The sequence below is a fragment of the Solanum pennellii genome, chromosome 6, assembly GCF_001406875.1.
Source record: "Solanum pennellii chromosome 6, SPENNV200".
In the NCBI taxonomy this organism is placed as follows: domain Eukaryota; kingdom Viridiplantae; phylum Streptophyta; class Magnoliopsida; order Solanales; family Solanaceae; genus Solanum; species Solanum pennellii.
In genome coordinates, this window is record NC_028642.1 from 55,606,166 (window position 1) to 55,622,326 (window position 16,161).

The window sequence follows — 16,161 nt, forward strand, 5'->3', positions numbered from 1 at the left end:
GTTGCAAAAGAAAGGATCTGTAGGACCCAAAATATAACACAACAGTAGTAGTAGTATTTAACTGAATAATGTAGAGATAGAAATGACCTCTTTTAGAGAGGGAAATTCCGAGAAAGTGAGTTCGGAAAGAGGCTCTCTTCATGCTGAGATAGGAGAAATGCAGCAATTTGTTGGAGACTGGAGCAAACTCCTTATTATGTGATCATATCAACTATTGTATTTGCTAGATTACAGCTTGAGAAAGGGAAATTGGCGTGGAATTGGAAATATGAGTTGGTAAGGCTGGAAATACCAAGTTTAGGTGAGGTAAAGTTTGTGCTAATATCAATAGCAACAGCTTTGTGCTGAACCAAATTAATGTTCCACAATAAAACTTTCATGGTTCTTGATGAAATAAAAAGGATATCACCAACAAAAAGCATCAAGAAGATGCAAGCATTCCGAAGAGATTAGCAGCTCCCACAAAGGTGAAAAAAGCTATCATAACTATCAACATAGATCTATTGAGCTGACATATTCTAGGAAAGATTCAACAGTAATTACAGAGGAGTGGTTGACCAACCTAAAACGACTAATCACACATGAGACATCTAGCCTTAAGAGAGGAAATGGGAGTTGAGATGCCATGAAAACACCTTTTGTTCCTCTCTATCCATAAGCAGCACAAAATACAAAAGTAGGAACCAAAGACCAGATCATTTTGATGCACTTCCCAACTTTTTAGGAGCACCAGCACACAAAAGCGTCTCTCAAAGAGCCTGCCATGGTCCAAGTCAGTCCAAAGAGAGAAAAGAACATGTATCGAAGGTCTGTGGCAACAGTGCAATGAAGAAACAGGTGATTGATAGATTCTAGGTTGCACAAGCACATGTAGCATCTATTTGCTATATGGAACTTCCTCCTCATAAGATTATCCCGACCTCTAGCTGAAAGAGATGATTTTTGGAGGCATCTTACTTCTCAGCCTTCCTCCTCACTGTTTGGGCGTTAAACTTTCATCTGCCAAAAGAGAAGAAAAGATTACCTCCAAATTAATAGAACTAAATTAAAATGAAAACAAAATAGAACTTTATGTCAAATGGCCTTCGACATCAGTTAAAAATAGAAAAGAAAGAACAGGTGAAGTTAAAGAAATTAGTGAACCAATCATTACATAAAGAAAATAAGTAGAAGATTTATTTGTTCAGATCTTTCAAACATCCCTCACCTAGAATTGTTCTTTTGGATTTTCAACCTCTTCAAAAGTAAGAAATCAGCAAACAAGTTAATTGATCCTCACCATTAAACACCCAAATTATTTTGAATAGTTCAAAGTAAAAGAACACAAATTTGTCAATAGATATTAATGCAGTGAAAAGTTATGAAAACAACTATTGACCATAATAAGATTATGATTCTGAGAAACAAGACCACAGAAAATAAAAATTAAGACATTGTTGAGATATAAGTTGCGCAGACTCTTCACTTCCAACGCCATACCAGTTCTCCAAAAATACACTATTTTTGGAGAACCCACACGCAGCCATAGACATGTTTGAAGAGTCCGAGCAACAGAGGTTGAGATTACTATGCAAATGCAGCTTGCTTGATAAACATTTGACATATGCTTAAAAAGTTTGATGTTTAATAGGTTAGACTCTTAAATGTGAAGGAGTACAATACGTCAGAAAATAGGGAGGGGGAAACGTGGTTCATGAGAAATTTCGCTTCCCTGAATCTGGAAACTTAAAGAAAGGGCTGAATACTGTTAACACAAATCTAAATAGAGAAAACAAAACATATACACCAAAAATATGGATAATGCACAAGTTCCCCCTCAACCTATGCCCGAAATCTCAGAGACACACTTATACTATACTAAGGTCCTATTACCCCCTGAACTTATTTTATTAATAATTTTCTACCCCTTTTCGGCCTACGTGGCACTATCTTGTGGGCCCAGCACTGGTTGACTTTTTTTTCAAGGTAGTGCCACGTAGGCCGAAAAGGGGTAGAAAATTACTTATAAAATAAGTTCAGGGGATAATATGACCTTAGTATATAATAAATGTGTTTTTGGGATTTCGGGCATAGGTTGAGGGGGTACTTGTGCATTTTCCCTCAAAAATAAGTACATTCACTGTTATTCCAAAAAAAAAAGGATGTACTATCATAGAAAGATCATTTCCATCAAAATTTCTGTTGGCTAAAATTGAGAAATGGATGAGTTTTTATCAAGTAGATATACAATAAGAAAGCCATTGTAGATACTTGATAGAGGAGCCCTAATGGCTAGTCATGTTTGACAGACTCATGTGGAAAATGATATACTACCTCCGTCCCATTTTATGTAGGATCGTTTGACTTGGCACGGTGTTTAAGAATTAAGGAAAGACTTTTGAAATTTGTGATCTAAATCTATTCTTAGATATTTGTGGTTGAAAATCTTTTCATTAAGGGTATTTTGAAGTTAAATTGTTTGTGACATTCTTTTTGAGACGTACTAAAATGGAAAGGGTGCCACATAAAATGGGACGGAGGGAGTACGTAAATCCACTTTTATGAAAGGAAAATAGGCAACAATCCTGCCCTCAACCTTGATAGGTGAAATTTAATTGAACACTTCCATTGGTCTCTTGCATTTTACTTGAGACCAATGGAAGTGATAATTCAAAGTTAGGTTGTAAGGTATACTAGAAGCTAAGAATGAAGGAATCCGCTAAAGGGCTCATTCTTCATGGTAAAATATTGTTGTGTCGCCTCATATCTTTGGAAGAATGGATGCTCATATAGGCTATAGTCACAGATTAATCCAAGTCACAGATAGAATATATAAGTATATTAATTGAAAAACAGATAAAAGGAAACATTTCCTTCTAGAAAAGGTTTATCTTAACAGATGCGGTTCGCAATAACTCTATTTGCATAAGGTTCTAGTCAGAAAATTTATACATATATTAAGGAAATTGAGAGACATATTAATCTATGTTGCTCGGACTCTTCAAAAATGTCTTCGGGTGAGTTTCGGATATTTCAAAAGTAGTGCATTTGAAGAATACGACACGGCTGTGGCAACAATTTTGGAGAAACTGAGCAACATAGATATTAACACACAACATATTTCAGGAAATTCTAAAATAGACTTAACTGTTGAGTCACATCTCATCTCTACCTAATCCAGGCCCTGGCACAGCCCACACGGTCCATTCGGCCCATTCACCGACTTAGGGCTAAATGTTTATTTGTTTCGCATGTGTTTTCACCAATTTACCCTTGATGTGTGTGTGTACATATATATATTGTGTTATCTGTGAATTTTGGTGGTGGGTTCTCATCTTCTTTACCCTAATACGGCCGTCTTGCTCTCCATTTCTCTCTCTACCTATCAAAAATCCTTGGACTCTTTGTAAGATTTCTGTTTTTTTTCTGTTGAATCTGCAGAGATCTAATGAATCTTTCATTAACTATGCATTCCGATCCTAGTTCTTACATGAATTTCTCAACTAACCTTGCTTGGAACTAAATCAGAAAGCATAGAGATCTGTCGTTCACCAATTAGAAAATGTGCACAAGATGTTCCCTCATTCCCAATTGCCATCTCAATCGCATCCATCTTCTTTTCCTATAAGTTTTGTCAGTCTACTCTCTGGCTGACATGAAATTCAGAAGTCTAAGTAGAAGAAACATTAGACAGATGAGTTGGAGGTAGAAAACTAGAGTTCGATAGGAGTTAGGAGCATGCATGTTTGGAAGGAGAGGAGCCGTTGTATTTGCTAGTATTTCTTTTGGAATCCAATAGGAAAATATCTTCAGAGAAAAAAAGCAGTTGTTACTCCATTTGCCCGAAGTTATTTTGTTACTGGATTCCAACAGAATGCTAGCAAATATAGCAGCTCCGTACCACTGACAAATTCTCCATGGGAAGACTAAAAGCTCGATCTCTAACCAGACTATGTATCCAGCAAATGAAGCACTGGTAAGCAAGGTAATTCCCTTTTAGCTAGCTGTTTCTGTTTCTGATAACTTTTGGTTTTTCACAAATTTCATTATTGTGTCCAAGTGTCTATTTTTCCTATAACTAGTCTTTAATTGGTATTCTCTATAACTAAATTTTAGACTGACTATGCATTTTTACTGCCATACTGCATGAAGAGATTTTTGAGCAGCCAATCGATTTCTCTTTCACATGCAGGTGGCATACAGAAGATCCCTTTGTCGAGTTCTTTCCTACACTTATCTCCTGTGATAAAAAAAAAGGGGGAAATACACTAAATCAAATCTTTACAAAAACTTTATTTTCAACCCTTATTTATGTACTCTTGAGGATATGAGATCCTCATTGCTTTTTCAACAAATAAATGAAGTTAAGAAATGTCCGGCAAGCGCAGAAAATTAGTGCTCCATACAGTTATGCATAATAAAAACTAATTTTCATCTAGTATTATTCAAGTATCAGCTTCCTTATGAGGTCTCCTCCAAGCATTTACTTTTGTTCTGCTTATTGTTTCGAGTTCAGAAGTTTTTTTTTTCTTTTACTTGAGGGAAAAAATAGATATTTCACATATTGAATGAATTGTGAAAACAGTTGAGCCAAAAGAAGTAGACAAAGCAACAATGCATGTTCTTGATCACTTTCCAACCACTTGGATGGTTGGCACAATCATAATAGAGAGCAGAGACTTGGAAAAATTAAAATTTTGATTTCGTTATCTATGTATAAGATAGTACTGAATCCAAAACACAACTAAAGTATCCCTATTTTTTAAAATTTCATAACTGAGCTTCAATAAATATTAGAAGTGTGAACTCATAATAATTCAGGTGTGAAACTCGAAAAAGGGGATACTTCAGATGTTTTTGATCCTTCACTCATAAGTTAGGGTAAAAAGAGAAAAGGAAGAATGGTTAACAGGCAACAGAGCAAAATTTCTTCCATAATCACTTGGTACTAATAATGTATTTTGGGGAAATCTGCAATACAGATGACAATACGGACGGTAGAAAAGAAATTGTACCTGCATCCATTTGGCCGCGTGGAGGTGATGACATCAATGCTTAACTCCGCCGCTGAGACTTTCGACGGTGAATTTGAAGTTTTTCCGGTAAGGGTTCTTGGCCAATTAATCACTTCATACTCTCAGTTTGACACAACAAAATAATTATCCATAGTCAGTTTACATCATTTTTGTTCAATTTAAAATAATAAAAATATACCTAAAACATAGATGTGTGTTTAACTTAACATTATTTTATTTAACATTATTTTATATTTTTGTCTTTCAATTTTAGAGATATATATATAAAATATTTAAAATTAAATAAATATAAATATAAGTTCTATACCATATAATATACATAAAATACTACGTAGAATGCTACATATAAGACGTATGTTTATTTGTGCCAAGTATTTAATTGTATATAACTAAAATTAAAAAATATAAATATAAAATAAAATTAAATTAAATAATATACTTATATATTGTATCATACAAATCCGTATGTCACTGTAACAAGTCAAGTATGCTCCTTTTTCACTTTGCATAAAAAAGCAACAATTGTATTCACCTTTTGATAATTATAGGTTGAGTTTCGAGGTTTGCTACAATGACTACATTAGTTTTACCAAGGATATCTCTACCTCACCAGTAGTTATCCTCTAGTATCCCAATATACAATCTGACTGATTTAAATTTACTCATTTAAAATTTAAGTTTCATCAACAAATCAATAAATATAAAATTTTAAAAGTCTTTTTTCATATGATGAACCAATTAAATTTGCTCGAGTATATACCCTGAGTTCAGGTCTATAGAAAATTATATCTTCACTCTTCCTCACTTAACTGGTTCTTCATAAACTTAGATAATGATTTTGTGTATTAACTGCTAAACGCGAACTAAATTATATGTTATCTACGTTGATCTAATTAAGGAAGAATTTAAACTTATAGATATTCCTGACGATCGTGATATTAATCACCAACTTGTTTACATAAAGCTTATGGTTTTGAGAGGATCACTTTCTGTGAACAAGTTGGTGATCTAAATCACGATCATCAGGAATATCTATAAGTTTGAATTTTTCTTTAATCAGATCAAAGCAGATAACATAATATTCCACCTCGCGTCCAACCAGTCAAACCATTCACAGAAATCTAAGCTTCTGAAGAACCAGTTAGGTTAGGAAGAGTGAAATATATGAGTTTTCATGAACCTGAACTCATGGTATAAAATCAAGCAACTTTGTTTGATTTATCATGTGAAAAGGAACTTTTATTCATTGGATTGTTAATGAGATCAAATTTTAAATGAGTAAATTTGGAGCACTTAGAGGGTATATTGATGCATTTGTATCTATGATTAGCGGGATTCTAGAGGAACTACTAGTGAGGTAGTATCCTTGGTAAAACAAATGAAATCAGTGTAGCAAAATTTGAAGCTCAACCGATGATTATCAAAAGATGAATACAGTTGCTGCTTTATATGAAAATTATATTGTTTAATGGGTCAAATTAAGTGTTAATGAGTCTGAATCTCTTTTTATTTTAATATAAATATCATGTAGTAAGGTCAAAATGACATGACAATTCAATGTGCATTTAAAGAAATGAAAAATAAGTTGAATATTTCAAACATATCATAATAAGTTGAATATGTCCAACATACCAACTCAAACTTTAAACAGAGTATATTTAAAATTTTTCGAATAATTTAGGAGCATATTTGACCTTTTTTCCTAGATAAAAACACGGGTACAAAATAATTTTAATTAAAATATTCCAATCTAACCAATTGGTCCGTCGGGTCGGGCAAGGTTTGTGTCCACACGTGGCGGACAACAATTTGGGATTTTCTACCCAACGACGCGCGAAGCACTTCTCTACTTTCTTCTTCTTATGCTTTAACTTAATAAAGCGCAAAATTTAGCAATAAACGATTCAGAATCAGCAGGAAGATAACAGGTAAATTTATACTCACGAAGATTTAATTGTAGATTTATCATTCACTTCTGTCAATGGCTGATTTGCGGAACTAACGAAACTCATCGTCACCGATAATTGTTTCATAATCTTTACTTTTGTTCTAAAAATTTGTTGTAAATTGTAATAATCTGGATGTTTTTATTTCTGGAGTTCTCTTAGATGTTGCAAATTTGGAATATTTTCCTCCTTTGGTGTTAAACTACGAGGGGTCGATTTAGAAAACGGTTTATTTGAATTTTAATTTGTTATAGCCCATTAGAAGATGTAATCTCTACTGTACGCTCAGAATTGGAGTCGGGATTTGAAGCTTATGTGTTCTGGATTATAATTGTTCTAAATCAATAATCTGTACATATTTAATGAATTTTAAAAACAAATGTAGTGCCCTTAAATCTTCTTAAAGAGATGGAGATAGCTATGCCTCAGCTTCAATAAGCAAACTAATTTTTTACTGTACTTTTACTTCCATCATCACAGTTTCCCTGTGTTACGCTCTACAATCATAACCATCCTTTTTTTTTGAAAATGGTAACTTTGTCTATTCCTCAAAAGTCAGTACACTGATTAGTATTTACAACAATCATAACCATCCTTTTTCTGATAGTTTATGCCGGTAAACTACCAATTGGTTTGCTCTGGTTAGTGTTTGCCCATGGTCATTTGCTTGATGTGATAAAGGGTCCGAAGTCACTATTTGTAGTAATTTGTCTTTCAGTATCATTTATTAATTTTCTGGGACTCATGTACTTAAAAGGAAAAAGGGAATAAGGTCATTTAAGATGGAACATTTACAACATCCTGAGTTGTTGGCATATGTGATGAAGTCATTTACCAAGTTCTAGTTCTTCGAACGACTGAATTTCATAGTTGACTATCTAAATATAGACATTTGTAATCAATTAGTTTTGGATATCCTTTGAAATCAAAATTAGTCGTTCTGCATGAACCTTTCAGTTTATGTTATGGAATCTTATTATTGAGGTGTCTAATAATTATTAATATGTTCTTTTTTCTATCAAAATTTGTAAATCTTCAAAGAGTGGGATTTTACTTTATCATATATGATATATGTTGTACATGTTTTAATTTTGACATGATACATACAGACTTCTTTACTTGATTGGATCTGGAAAACTTGATAATTGACTGAGTAGTGGCTTTGTGTGACAGGGTTAAGAGAAAATGATGAGAGTGCGGACTTATGCTGGGCTTAGTGTAATAGCTTCTCTAGCTGTCATTTATCATGCCTTTAATAGTAGAGGCCAGTTTTACCCTGCAATGGTTTATTTATCGACATCTAAGATCAGTCTGGTGCTTCTCCTCAACATGGGTCTTGCCACTATGTGCATTTTGTGGCAGCTAACCAAGAAAATTTTCCTTGGTACCCTTCGAGAGGCAGAGGTGGAGAGGTTAAATGAGCAGTCATGGCGTGAACTCATGGAAATACTTTTTGCAATCACTATTTTCCGGCAAGACTTCTCCATGACGTTTATTACCATGGTTACCGCACTATTTTTAGTCAAGACTTTGCATTGGTTGGCCCAGAAACGGGTTGAGTACATTGAAACAACTCCAGCTGTTACTAAGTTGTCCCACATTCGCATAGTTTCTTTCATGGGCTTCCTCCTTCTCATAGATAGTCTCCTTTTGTACAACTACATGAACCATTTGATACAGACAAGACAGGCTTCTGGTTCTCTCTTCTTCGCGTTTGAGTAAGCCATGCTGTTTTAATTCATTTGTAATTTTTCCCGTCTGAATATGTGCTATGATCCTTAAAGTAGTACTATTAGTCTAGTCGTTCTTTGGGGTGCAATTTGAGATATATGCCAGGGAAAGGAGTAGAGCTTCATTAGATTGGATACCACCGGGTTGAGGGGTTATACAAGCATGTTTCATGCCTCTGCTTTAAGTAAACACTTAGGTGGGCTTCGGACATGGGGATATATGATACTTTACAGATACAATTTGCTGTCTACTGGGGTTGGCAAGGTATGGTGTTGGATCTCTGCACCTGCAAATGCTGTTTATCTTTCTGATGTAGAACCTGTTTGGATTAACTTATTTTAAGAGTGTTAAGCCAAAATAGCTTTTAAGCACTTTTGAAGTGTTCGAGTAAAATTAAAAAGTGCTTATAAGCACTTGATTTTAATTATTTTTTAAAATAACAAAAATAAGCCAAAAGCCAATCCAAACAGGCTTGTAGTTCTTGCACTAGTTTACTCAAACTGGAGGCAGAACTATTAAAGCTGGTATTTTTTGAAAACCCTATGTTTTAATCATTATAATGCTAGATGATTATCATTATAAAGCTAGATGATGAAGAGTTTTTTTGTAGATTAGATTTTTAAAACCATATATTGAAAATCTTGATCAGGTTAAAGTATTCGTATACCCTATTTCCCGTTCTCTACCTCTTGGGGTCAGTTTTATTCAATTTTGAATAGTTTAATGCACAATTCAGTGTTTACTTGGAAATCTTTGCTTTGTTATGCATTAATTCACATGACTGTTGTATGGATGGATGAAGTCAATTATCATTCTTGGCTTATTCATCATTGCTTTTCTGCATATTTTAACTTATATGGTGACAAGGGGACGGGTGTGCTCACTTTGAAATGGTATATGGTGACAAGGGGTGTGCTTACTTTGAAATGGTTTTTCTACCTGCTGTATGCTGGGAATCATGTTAGTTACTCTGGCCAATATGCTGCTATTGTTTTACCCTAGTGCAGTTTGACCATATGGCTGCTTTTGTTTTTCCAAGTGCAGTTTCATCATATTATATGTATGCCATATCTAGCTCCCTAATGAAGTTTAACCTTTTACCTTTTTGCCACTATTTCTCAGGTACATTATACTTGCTACAACAACTGTTGCAACATTTGTAAAATATGTCTTCTATGTACGTGACATGCTTATGGATGGACAATGGGAGAGGAAGGCCGTATATACTTTCTACTTGGAACTTCTTCGGGACTTGATCCACTTGACTATGTACATGTGCTTCTTCCTCATGATTTTTATGTAAGTCAAATTTATGTTATTTTATTGTTTTCTGCTATTACTCTTCATTCTCTTTTCGTGTCAATTACTTTGTTTAAAAAAGATGAAACTTCTTGTAGTGTATAATTGAAAGTCAATGAATAGTAATGGAAAAAGGTTATCATTTAAGGAAAGCAATGGACCAAAAAGGAAAGCAAGAGATCATTTTTTGGTTTGAGAGAGTTAATACTGACATCAAAAGACTCCTGAATTAGTTCAAGCATGTTACATTCTTGTGATATAACATAGACTTTCACGTGGTGTTCTCAGTGTATCTAATCGAGCTCATTTATTCTCTCTAGTGAATGATAGTGAAAAATAAAGAGGCTCCTTCCCATCTTTCCCAACTATCCCTGGGAATTTTTGGATCTACTTCCCTCAGGAACTTCTAAGCTTCTAAATAGTATGGGACTAAAACATTATTCATAGAGCTGTTAATTTTCTTTTCGGTCAGCAATAGGATGATTGGCTGTCTGTGCTGATTCAGATGTGCCACACTTATACGTGTATTAGAAACTTCTGTAATTTCCAATTCAAGTATTTGGATAAAAGGTTGTTTGATCTCTATTTGCACATTTTGTGATTGATTAGTTGTTGCATTGCTTATGGATAGAGGGTGAAGGGGCTCAACAATAGGCTCAAATTAGTATACCTCTGTTGAATGTTGTCAAATGAAAGCATTTTCTTGCTTTGATAAAATTTTGATCAGTAAAACATATCTGTTTCTCCCATGTCTTATTACTTTCTTTTGGAAAATGCAGTGTTAGGGCCATTCTTGTTGAAGAGAAAGTCCTGTTTCCTTTTTGTTTTTGCTCCTGGATATTTCTTGGGACTTCAAATTTTTTTGTAGCTGATGTCAAGTAGAATACATCTTTTCTCCCCTTCACTTTTTAGTAAAGAAGTTTTCACTGCATTACACAGCAATTGACAATGTTCTGGTCTTGATCTTCCATCCTCTTATACAGTTAGACTGGGATCTGTATCTATACATAAATATGCTAGCAAAAGCTTCACTGAGTTTCATCAAGAGATGTAAATAATCACGTGATGCCTGCAAATACCTCCAATGTAGTGCAGGAAGGGTGGCCCCGTGTGTTAAAGTTTAGTTTAGGCACTAACAATCAAATTGTTAAAAAAAAGTTTAGTTCAGGCATGATCCTTTTTGCTTTTCTGCTGATACTTGTTTGGCTTTTGGTAGAAGCAACCTTAAATATATCATTCATCTGATCTCTTGTTTATGATCGAGCATTGGTGTATATATTCTCTCTTTTCCTTCTGATTTTATTTATTTATTTTCCTGGACATTCTGGGACATGCAATCTTTCTTACTACTTAGTTCTGTCCATATTATTTATGTTCTTTTTGACCCACTATTATGTGTTCATTTATTTTTTTATTTCCTTTGACTTTCAGCAATTATGGTGTGCCTCTGCATTTGATTCGGGAGCTTTATGAGACATTCCGCAACTTCAAGACTCGAGTTGCTGATTACATACGATATCGGAAAATCACTTCAAATATGAATGATCGTTTTCCAGATGCTACACTGGAAGAGCTCAATGGGTAAGTTTCTCACTAACTAGAGTCTTGGTATGTATATGTTTTTTTCATCACTATGAGTATGTTTAACGTTCCTGCAGAGGTGACACTATCTGCATCATATGTCGTGAGGAGATGACCACTGCCAAGAAACTTACTTGTGGACATCTCTTTCATGTCAATTGCCTCCGGTCATGGCTAGAACGTCAGAACACGTGTCCTACTTGCAGAGCTCTTGTTGTACCACCTGAAAATGGGACGAGTGTTGCTGGATCTGGATATTCTCAGCAAGGTATCACCTAAAACTGGCGATTCTCTATATAGTGTATCAACTTCTATAAGTTGATTTTGAATGACGCCTGGAAATTGATGTTTCATTTTCCAAATGTTGCTCATCATGGTTTTTTTGCTATAGTAGAATTGAGATGAATGGTTAAATCACCCATTTGTTTGTAATAAGCTGTTTTGACCATTAAACTTCTGCTGAAGTGTGTTGATTATTGGTGAAGATTACATGATAGTAGTGGAACAAAATTACTTTTTTTTGGAAGAAATTTCATGTGGTGTACACTGAATAGTTGTGTCCCAGCTTGTGGATTGTCATCTGTAATCTCTTATTTAAAGATGACATGCTTAGAGGGAATTATTTGTGGCTATTAAGGACTTGGATAATTCTTTGTACAAAGTGCGGATGTATATAATATCTATTTACTAAGCACTCTGGGAATTTTTAATCGGCACAGGAACAAGTTTAGCAAGCACATCTCGAGGTTCCCAAGCAGATCCTAGGACAAATGGTTATGTTAGTCAGCACCAGGCTAGACTCCAAGCTGCAGTTGCTGCTGCTGCAATTTATGAGAAGTCCTTTGTTTATCCTTCTGCACCAACACTAAGCCGGTATGATTTCTCTTCTGTGTCAACATTGTATTGCTTATCTTCTTTGTATATTTATGAGACCTTCCCCCAGAAGTGCTTGTAAAGGCATAAACCTCCCTGACTATCTTCCTTGATAAGCATAGTTACGTTGATTCTTCTCCATGTCCCATTATGTTTCATGCTCTCTTTTTTATTTCTAAGAACAAGTAACTGTTGGCAGTTTTACTTTCAAAAAGAACAAGTAGTTGTTGGTCTCAATTTTTTATAAGCAGTAATAACTGTTAGCCCCACTTGTTTTCTGGATTTACATTAAAGAATACCAATCTCTTCAAATTCAATAGTACAGATAAATTAGAAATGAAGGAGCATCCAATGTATGCCATTGGCATCCTCTGAAGATTTCACATAAGCACTTGTCATGTTGTGGGATCAGTCTTATTCAATGAGTTGCCTTGGAGATTTGGCTTGTCATGTAACCCTTGACTTTAGCAGATGATTGCTAATTAACTTGTCCATAACTTCATGGGAAATGACTTTCAACATATATTTCCTTGGTCACGTGGTGTGAACTAGTGATAGAGGCAGAGTGAGGTTGATGGTGGTGACTTCCCTTTTTTCTCTCTTTTTTGGCAGTTGACAAGGGGATGCTTGTCGTCTTTATGTCCAAAAATTTGTAGTTCTTTTAAGCACAATGAAAGAACTTTAGTTAATTGTTCTCATGCTTGCAGGTCTCATGGACATGCTCTGTTTCCTCCTTCCTATGGACCAGTCAGTTCTGTCAGCGTGGACTCACAAAGAGAGAGTGCTGCAAATGAATGGTCACAGCAACATCAATATGCAAATATGCCTTTTGCTTACTATCCACAGAGCAGTTTTGGTCCTTTAGGATATCCTGGTGCTAACATGCCTGTTGGAGATGGTTCACGGAGTAATTTTAGTACTTCAGATACTCAGCTCGAGGCCCATAGGATATTCTTACAGCAGCAGTGTAAGGTATGAACATTTGTCTGGTTAATTTGTACTCTCTTTTATGTTTGTTGATATTGCTAATTTCAATATGCATTAATCATCATTGAGATAATTTCTAGTTCTGTTGAGAACATAATTAAGTAAATGTAAGTGTGATCTCTCTAATATCTTAAGCTTTACGATGAAGTTTTTCACACATCCAACATGGTATTAGAGCAGGTGAAGGTCCTGGGTTCAAGTCTCACTACCACCCATTATCACTTAACAAAAAGAATTTCCTCGTGCTTGGCCTATCAAAAAAGATCAAGCCCGCACATGAGGAGATACGTCAATTATATAATTAAGTAAATAAAAGTGTTATCTCTCTAATAGCTTAAGCTTTTAAATGAGATGGTCACACACTTCAATAAATTTTCATTATTCTATTTGTCTTAAAATATTTTGAAGTTCTTAAAGTTTATTCTCTTTTTGAAATGGGACTTCAGCTTTGTTGGTAGAACATATTACCTCAGATGAAATTCTGTGGAAAATTGCAAAACTCCTCTTTAAATGGTTACTTTACAACTTTGGTGGCGAAACTCAGTGCTTTGATTGTTATATTCTCTTTTTGGACATTTTTCTTTGAAGGGGGGATGGAATGTATTTAATATTCTGTTACGGTTGAGATAGTTATGGACCATACAGCTCTGAAAATTGATGTTTAGCCCTTCACCCTGTATAAGATCACACTGTTGTGGATTCGATTCTCATTTTCAAGATTGCTTCTTAGTGTTTCTTTTCTTGGGTTACCTTTTTGCTTATTCTCTCTCTCTCTCTCTCTCTCTCTCTATATATATATATATATATATATATATATATGTATGTGTATATATATATATATATATATGCATATATATATATATATGCATGTATGTATGTATATGTGATGTATATATATTTACCTATGGAATCTACATTTATTTATCTAGGCTCTGCAAAACCAGCTCAAGCTTCTACAGAGTTCAAAGACACAGAAAGCAGCAGATGGTGCAAAAGTTTCTGAAAGCAAAGGAAAAGCAATTTCATTAGAGAATGCTCAAAATGGACAGGCTGAAGGTGCAGATTTTTAAGGAGTGATCATCTGTAAATAAAGTGCAGTTGTAATCATCCAGTTAGAATGGCTGCTGAACAATGGAATTCACCGGAGGATCTGTTGGTTGTATTTTCTCTAGTGATCTGGATATCGTTGTATTGCAGGTGAGAAATCGACGATTTCTTTCTTCTGCAAGTTCCTTTCTTGAGGATCTCCAACTCTTGTATCTCTGCAGAGTTTCAATTTCACATCTTCATTTAGCGGTCCATTAGCAAACTACATAAACAGGTACAACAATTTTAGCAGAAGATATTATATGTTCGAGTAGGAAAGTGAGAGATGACGCCTGATTCATGCATTCAAGAAGACTCTGGATCTTCAGCCTTGCTTTCTCCATTCCAGGGTTGGTGCAAATACCGAGTAGGAGTAAGTTTCTTCCATTTTCAGGATAGCATATCAGTATCAAGTATATGCTGAACCATCCGGAGTTGACACATGGGATTAGAAAATTAAGCTGTTTGATCTTGTGACCATTTCATCTCTAGCCTTGCATGCATAATAATAGTAGTGTTCATTCCTTGAACAGTTGAACTATTAACATACAACACACTTCTATTTGTGCTATCTGTATCATAAATCAGTGCCAATTTCAAACCAAAAACTCTGTCGGACATCAGACAGGCTGTTGAATTGGCCTCCTTAGTTCAGCATTGAGAGTTGCTGTAATGTGTACACTGTACAGGCATTGGACCAGTACTCCAGAAATCGTTTTCGTTTGGTTAGGGATATGCAAGGGAACTCGCCGCAAACTGATCCTTTGAGAAAGTCAATGTTAGTATCTCATTTATTCTGCAGGTTCAGATATTTTATTTGTTGGAGCAATGTATAACTGGATGATTCATCCAGTTTGCACCCAATTTATTACACTTAACTTGCTGGATATGTGAGTTCCTTAGTTGGTTTAGTGAATATTCTATTTGCACTAGTGATTCTGGTCTCATTGCTTCCCAAAAGTTCTTTTTTTTTGGGCGTCCATAGACTCGTATTTCAATTTATGAATAGGAAGGCTTGAACTGCTGAGGGCTGAATCAAACTAAGGTCTGCTTCCTCTATTTTTCGATATAATTTGAATCCATATGAATTTTATGAAAGACACGAAAAATTTTAAAATTCTGATCTTAAAAGTGTTATAGTATATATATGAATACATAAATTTCTAACATTTGTGTGTTTATATAAGTTTCTAAGGATAAAATGATTATAAAAGTATATTAATTTTTATAACAAACTAATAAAATATAATAGCATAATTTCAAACAATGAGAGGACTTAACAATGAATAGAGAATCAGTTTGATTGAATGTGTTTACTCAATAAGAATATTAATCTACAAATATCTAACCAACTCTAGTATAAGTAGTAAATAAATAAATAAAAATAGAAAAAAAAGTTACGAAGGTATCCTTCAAGCTTCGACCTATTAGTATATTTCAATCACAAGATATTAGTAGTACATATGACACTTTATTAAACGACTCCTAAATGTTTACCACCTTCTCAAAATGAAGGAAGACACAACAATAAAAAAAATTAAAAATATGCAATATATTAAACAAAAGAAAGAATTTGATCCAACAATTTCCCAGTATTTGCAACTTCCGAAATATTCCATTTCCAGGGCTAAAAACAATGGAAT

The 16,161-nt window shown here is 34.5% G+C and overlaps 1 protein-coding gene and 1 long non-coding RNA gene across 4 annotated transcripts; one reads left to right on the forward strand and one right to left on the reverse strand.

The window, feature by feature from the left end:
* Positions 1–354: 354 nt before the first annotated feature.
* Positions 355–5,164, reverse strand: LOC107021693. Its single transcript, XR_001457060.2, has 2 exons — positions 4,995–5,164; positions 355–999 (listed from the first exon to the last, which is right to left on the reverse strand). It is a non-coding gene; the product is annotated as an uncharacterized LOC107021693 (long non-coding RNA).
* Positions 4,959–15,454, forward strand: LOC107023773 (ERAD-associated E3 ubiquitin-protein ligase HRD1B-like). 3 transcript variants are annotated; one of them, XR_001457249.2, is made up of 9 exons: positions 6,792–6,943; positions 8,135–8,679; positions 9,815–9,991; positions 11,423–11,572; positions 11,650–11,840; positions 12,292–12,445; positions 13,153–13,417; positions 14,362–14,629; positions 14,701–15,454. XR_001457249.2 is itself a non-coding variant. In XM_027917852.1 (8 exons), exons 2-8 carry the CDS (start codon positions 8,147–8,149, stop codon positions 14,500–14,502), a joined length of 1,611 nt encoding a protein of 536 aa, XP_027773653.1. In that variant the 5' UTR covers positions 4,959–5,081; positions 8,135–8,146; the 3' UTR covers positions 14,503–15,454. The 3 variants fall into 3 exon arrangements, 2 of the variants coding, with proteins under 2 accessions (XP_027773653.1, XP_015080056.1); XM_027917852.1 differs by lacking the exon at positions 6,792–6,943 and adding an exon at positions 4,959–5,081 and having other exon boundaries at positions 14,362–15,454; XM_015224570.2 differs by having other exon boundaries at positions 14,362–15,454.
* The last annotated feature ends 707 nt before the right edge of the window (positions 15,455–16,161 follow it).

Bases quoted from the DNA above. Each gene is read 5' to 3' on its own strand.
- LOC107023773 (XM_027917852.1), top strand. From the start codon at position 8,147: ATGATGAGAGTGCGGACTTATGCTGGGCTTAGTGTAATAGCTTCTCTA. The intron at 11,573-11,649 runs GTAAGTTTCTCA...ACGTTCCTGCAG, and splicing joins ACACTGGAAGAGCTCAATGG to AGGTGACACTATCTGCATCA. The intron at 12,446-13,152 runs GTATGATTTCTC...TCATGCTTGCAG, and splicing joins TCTGCACCAACACTAAGCCG to GTCTCATGGACATGCTCTGT.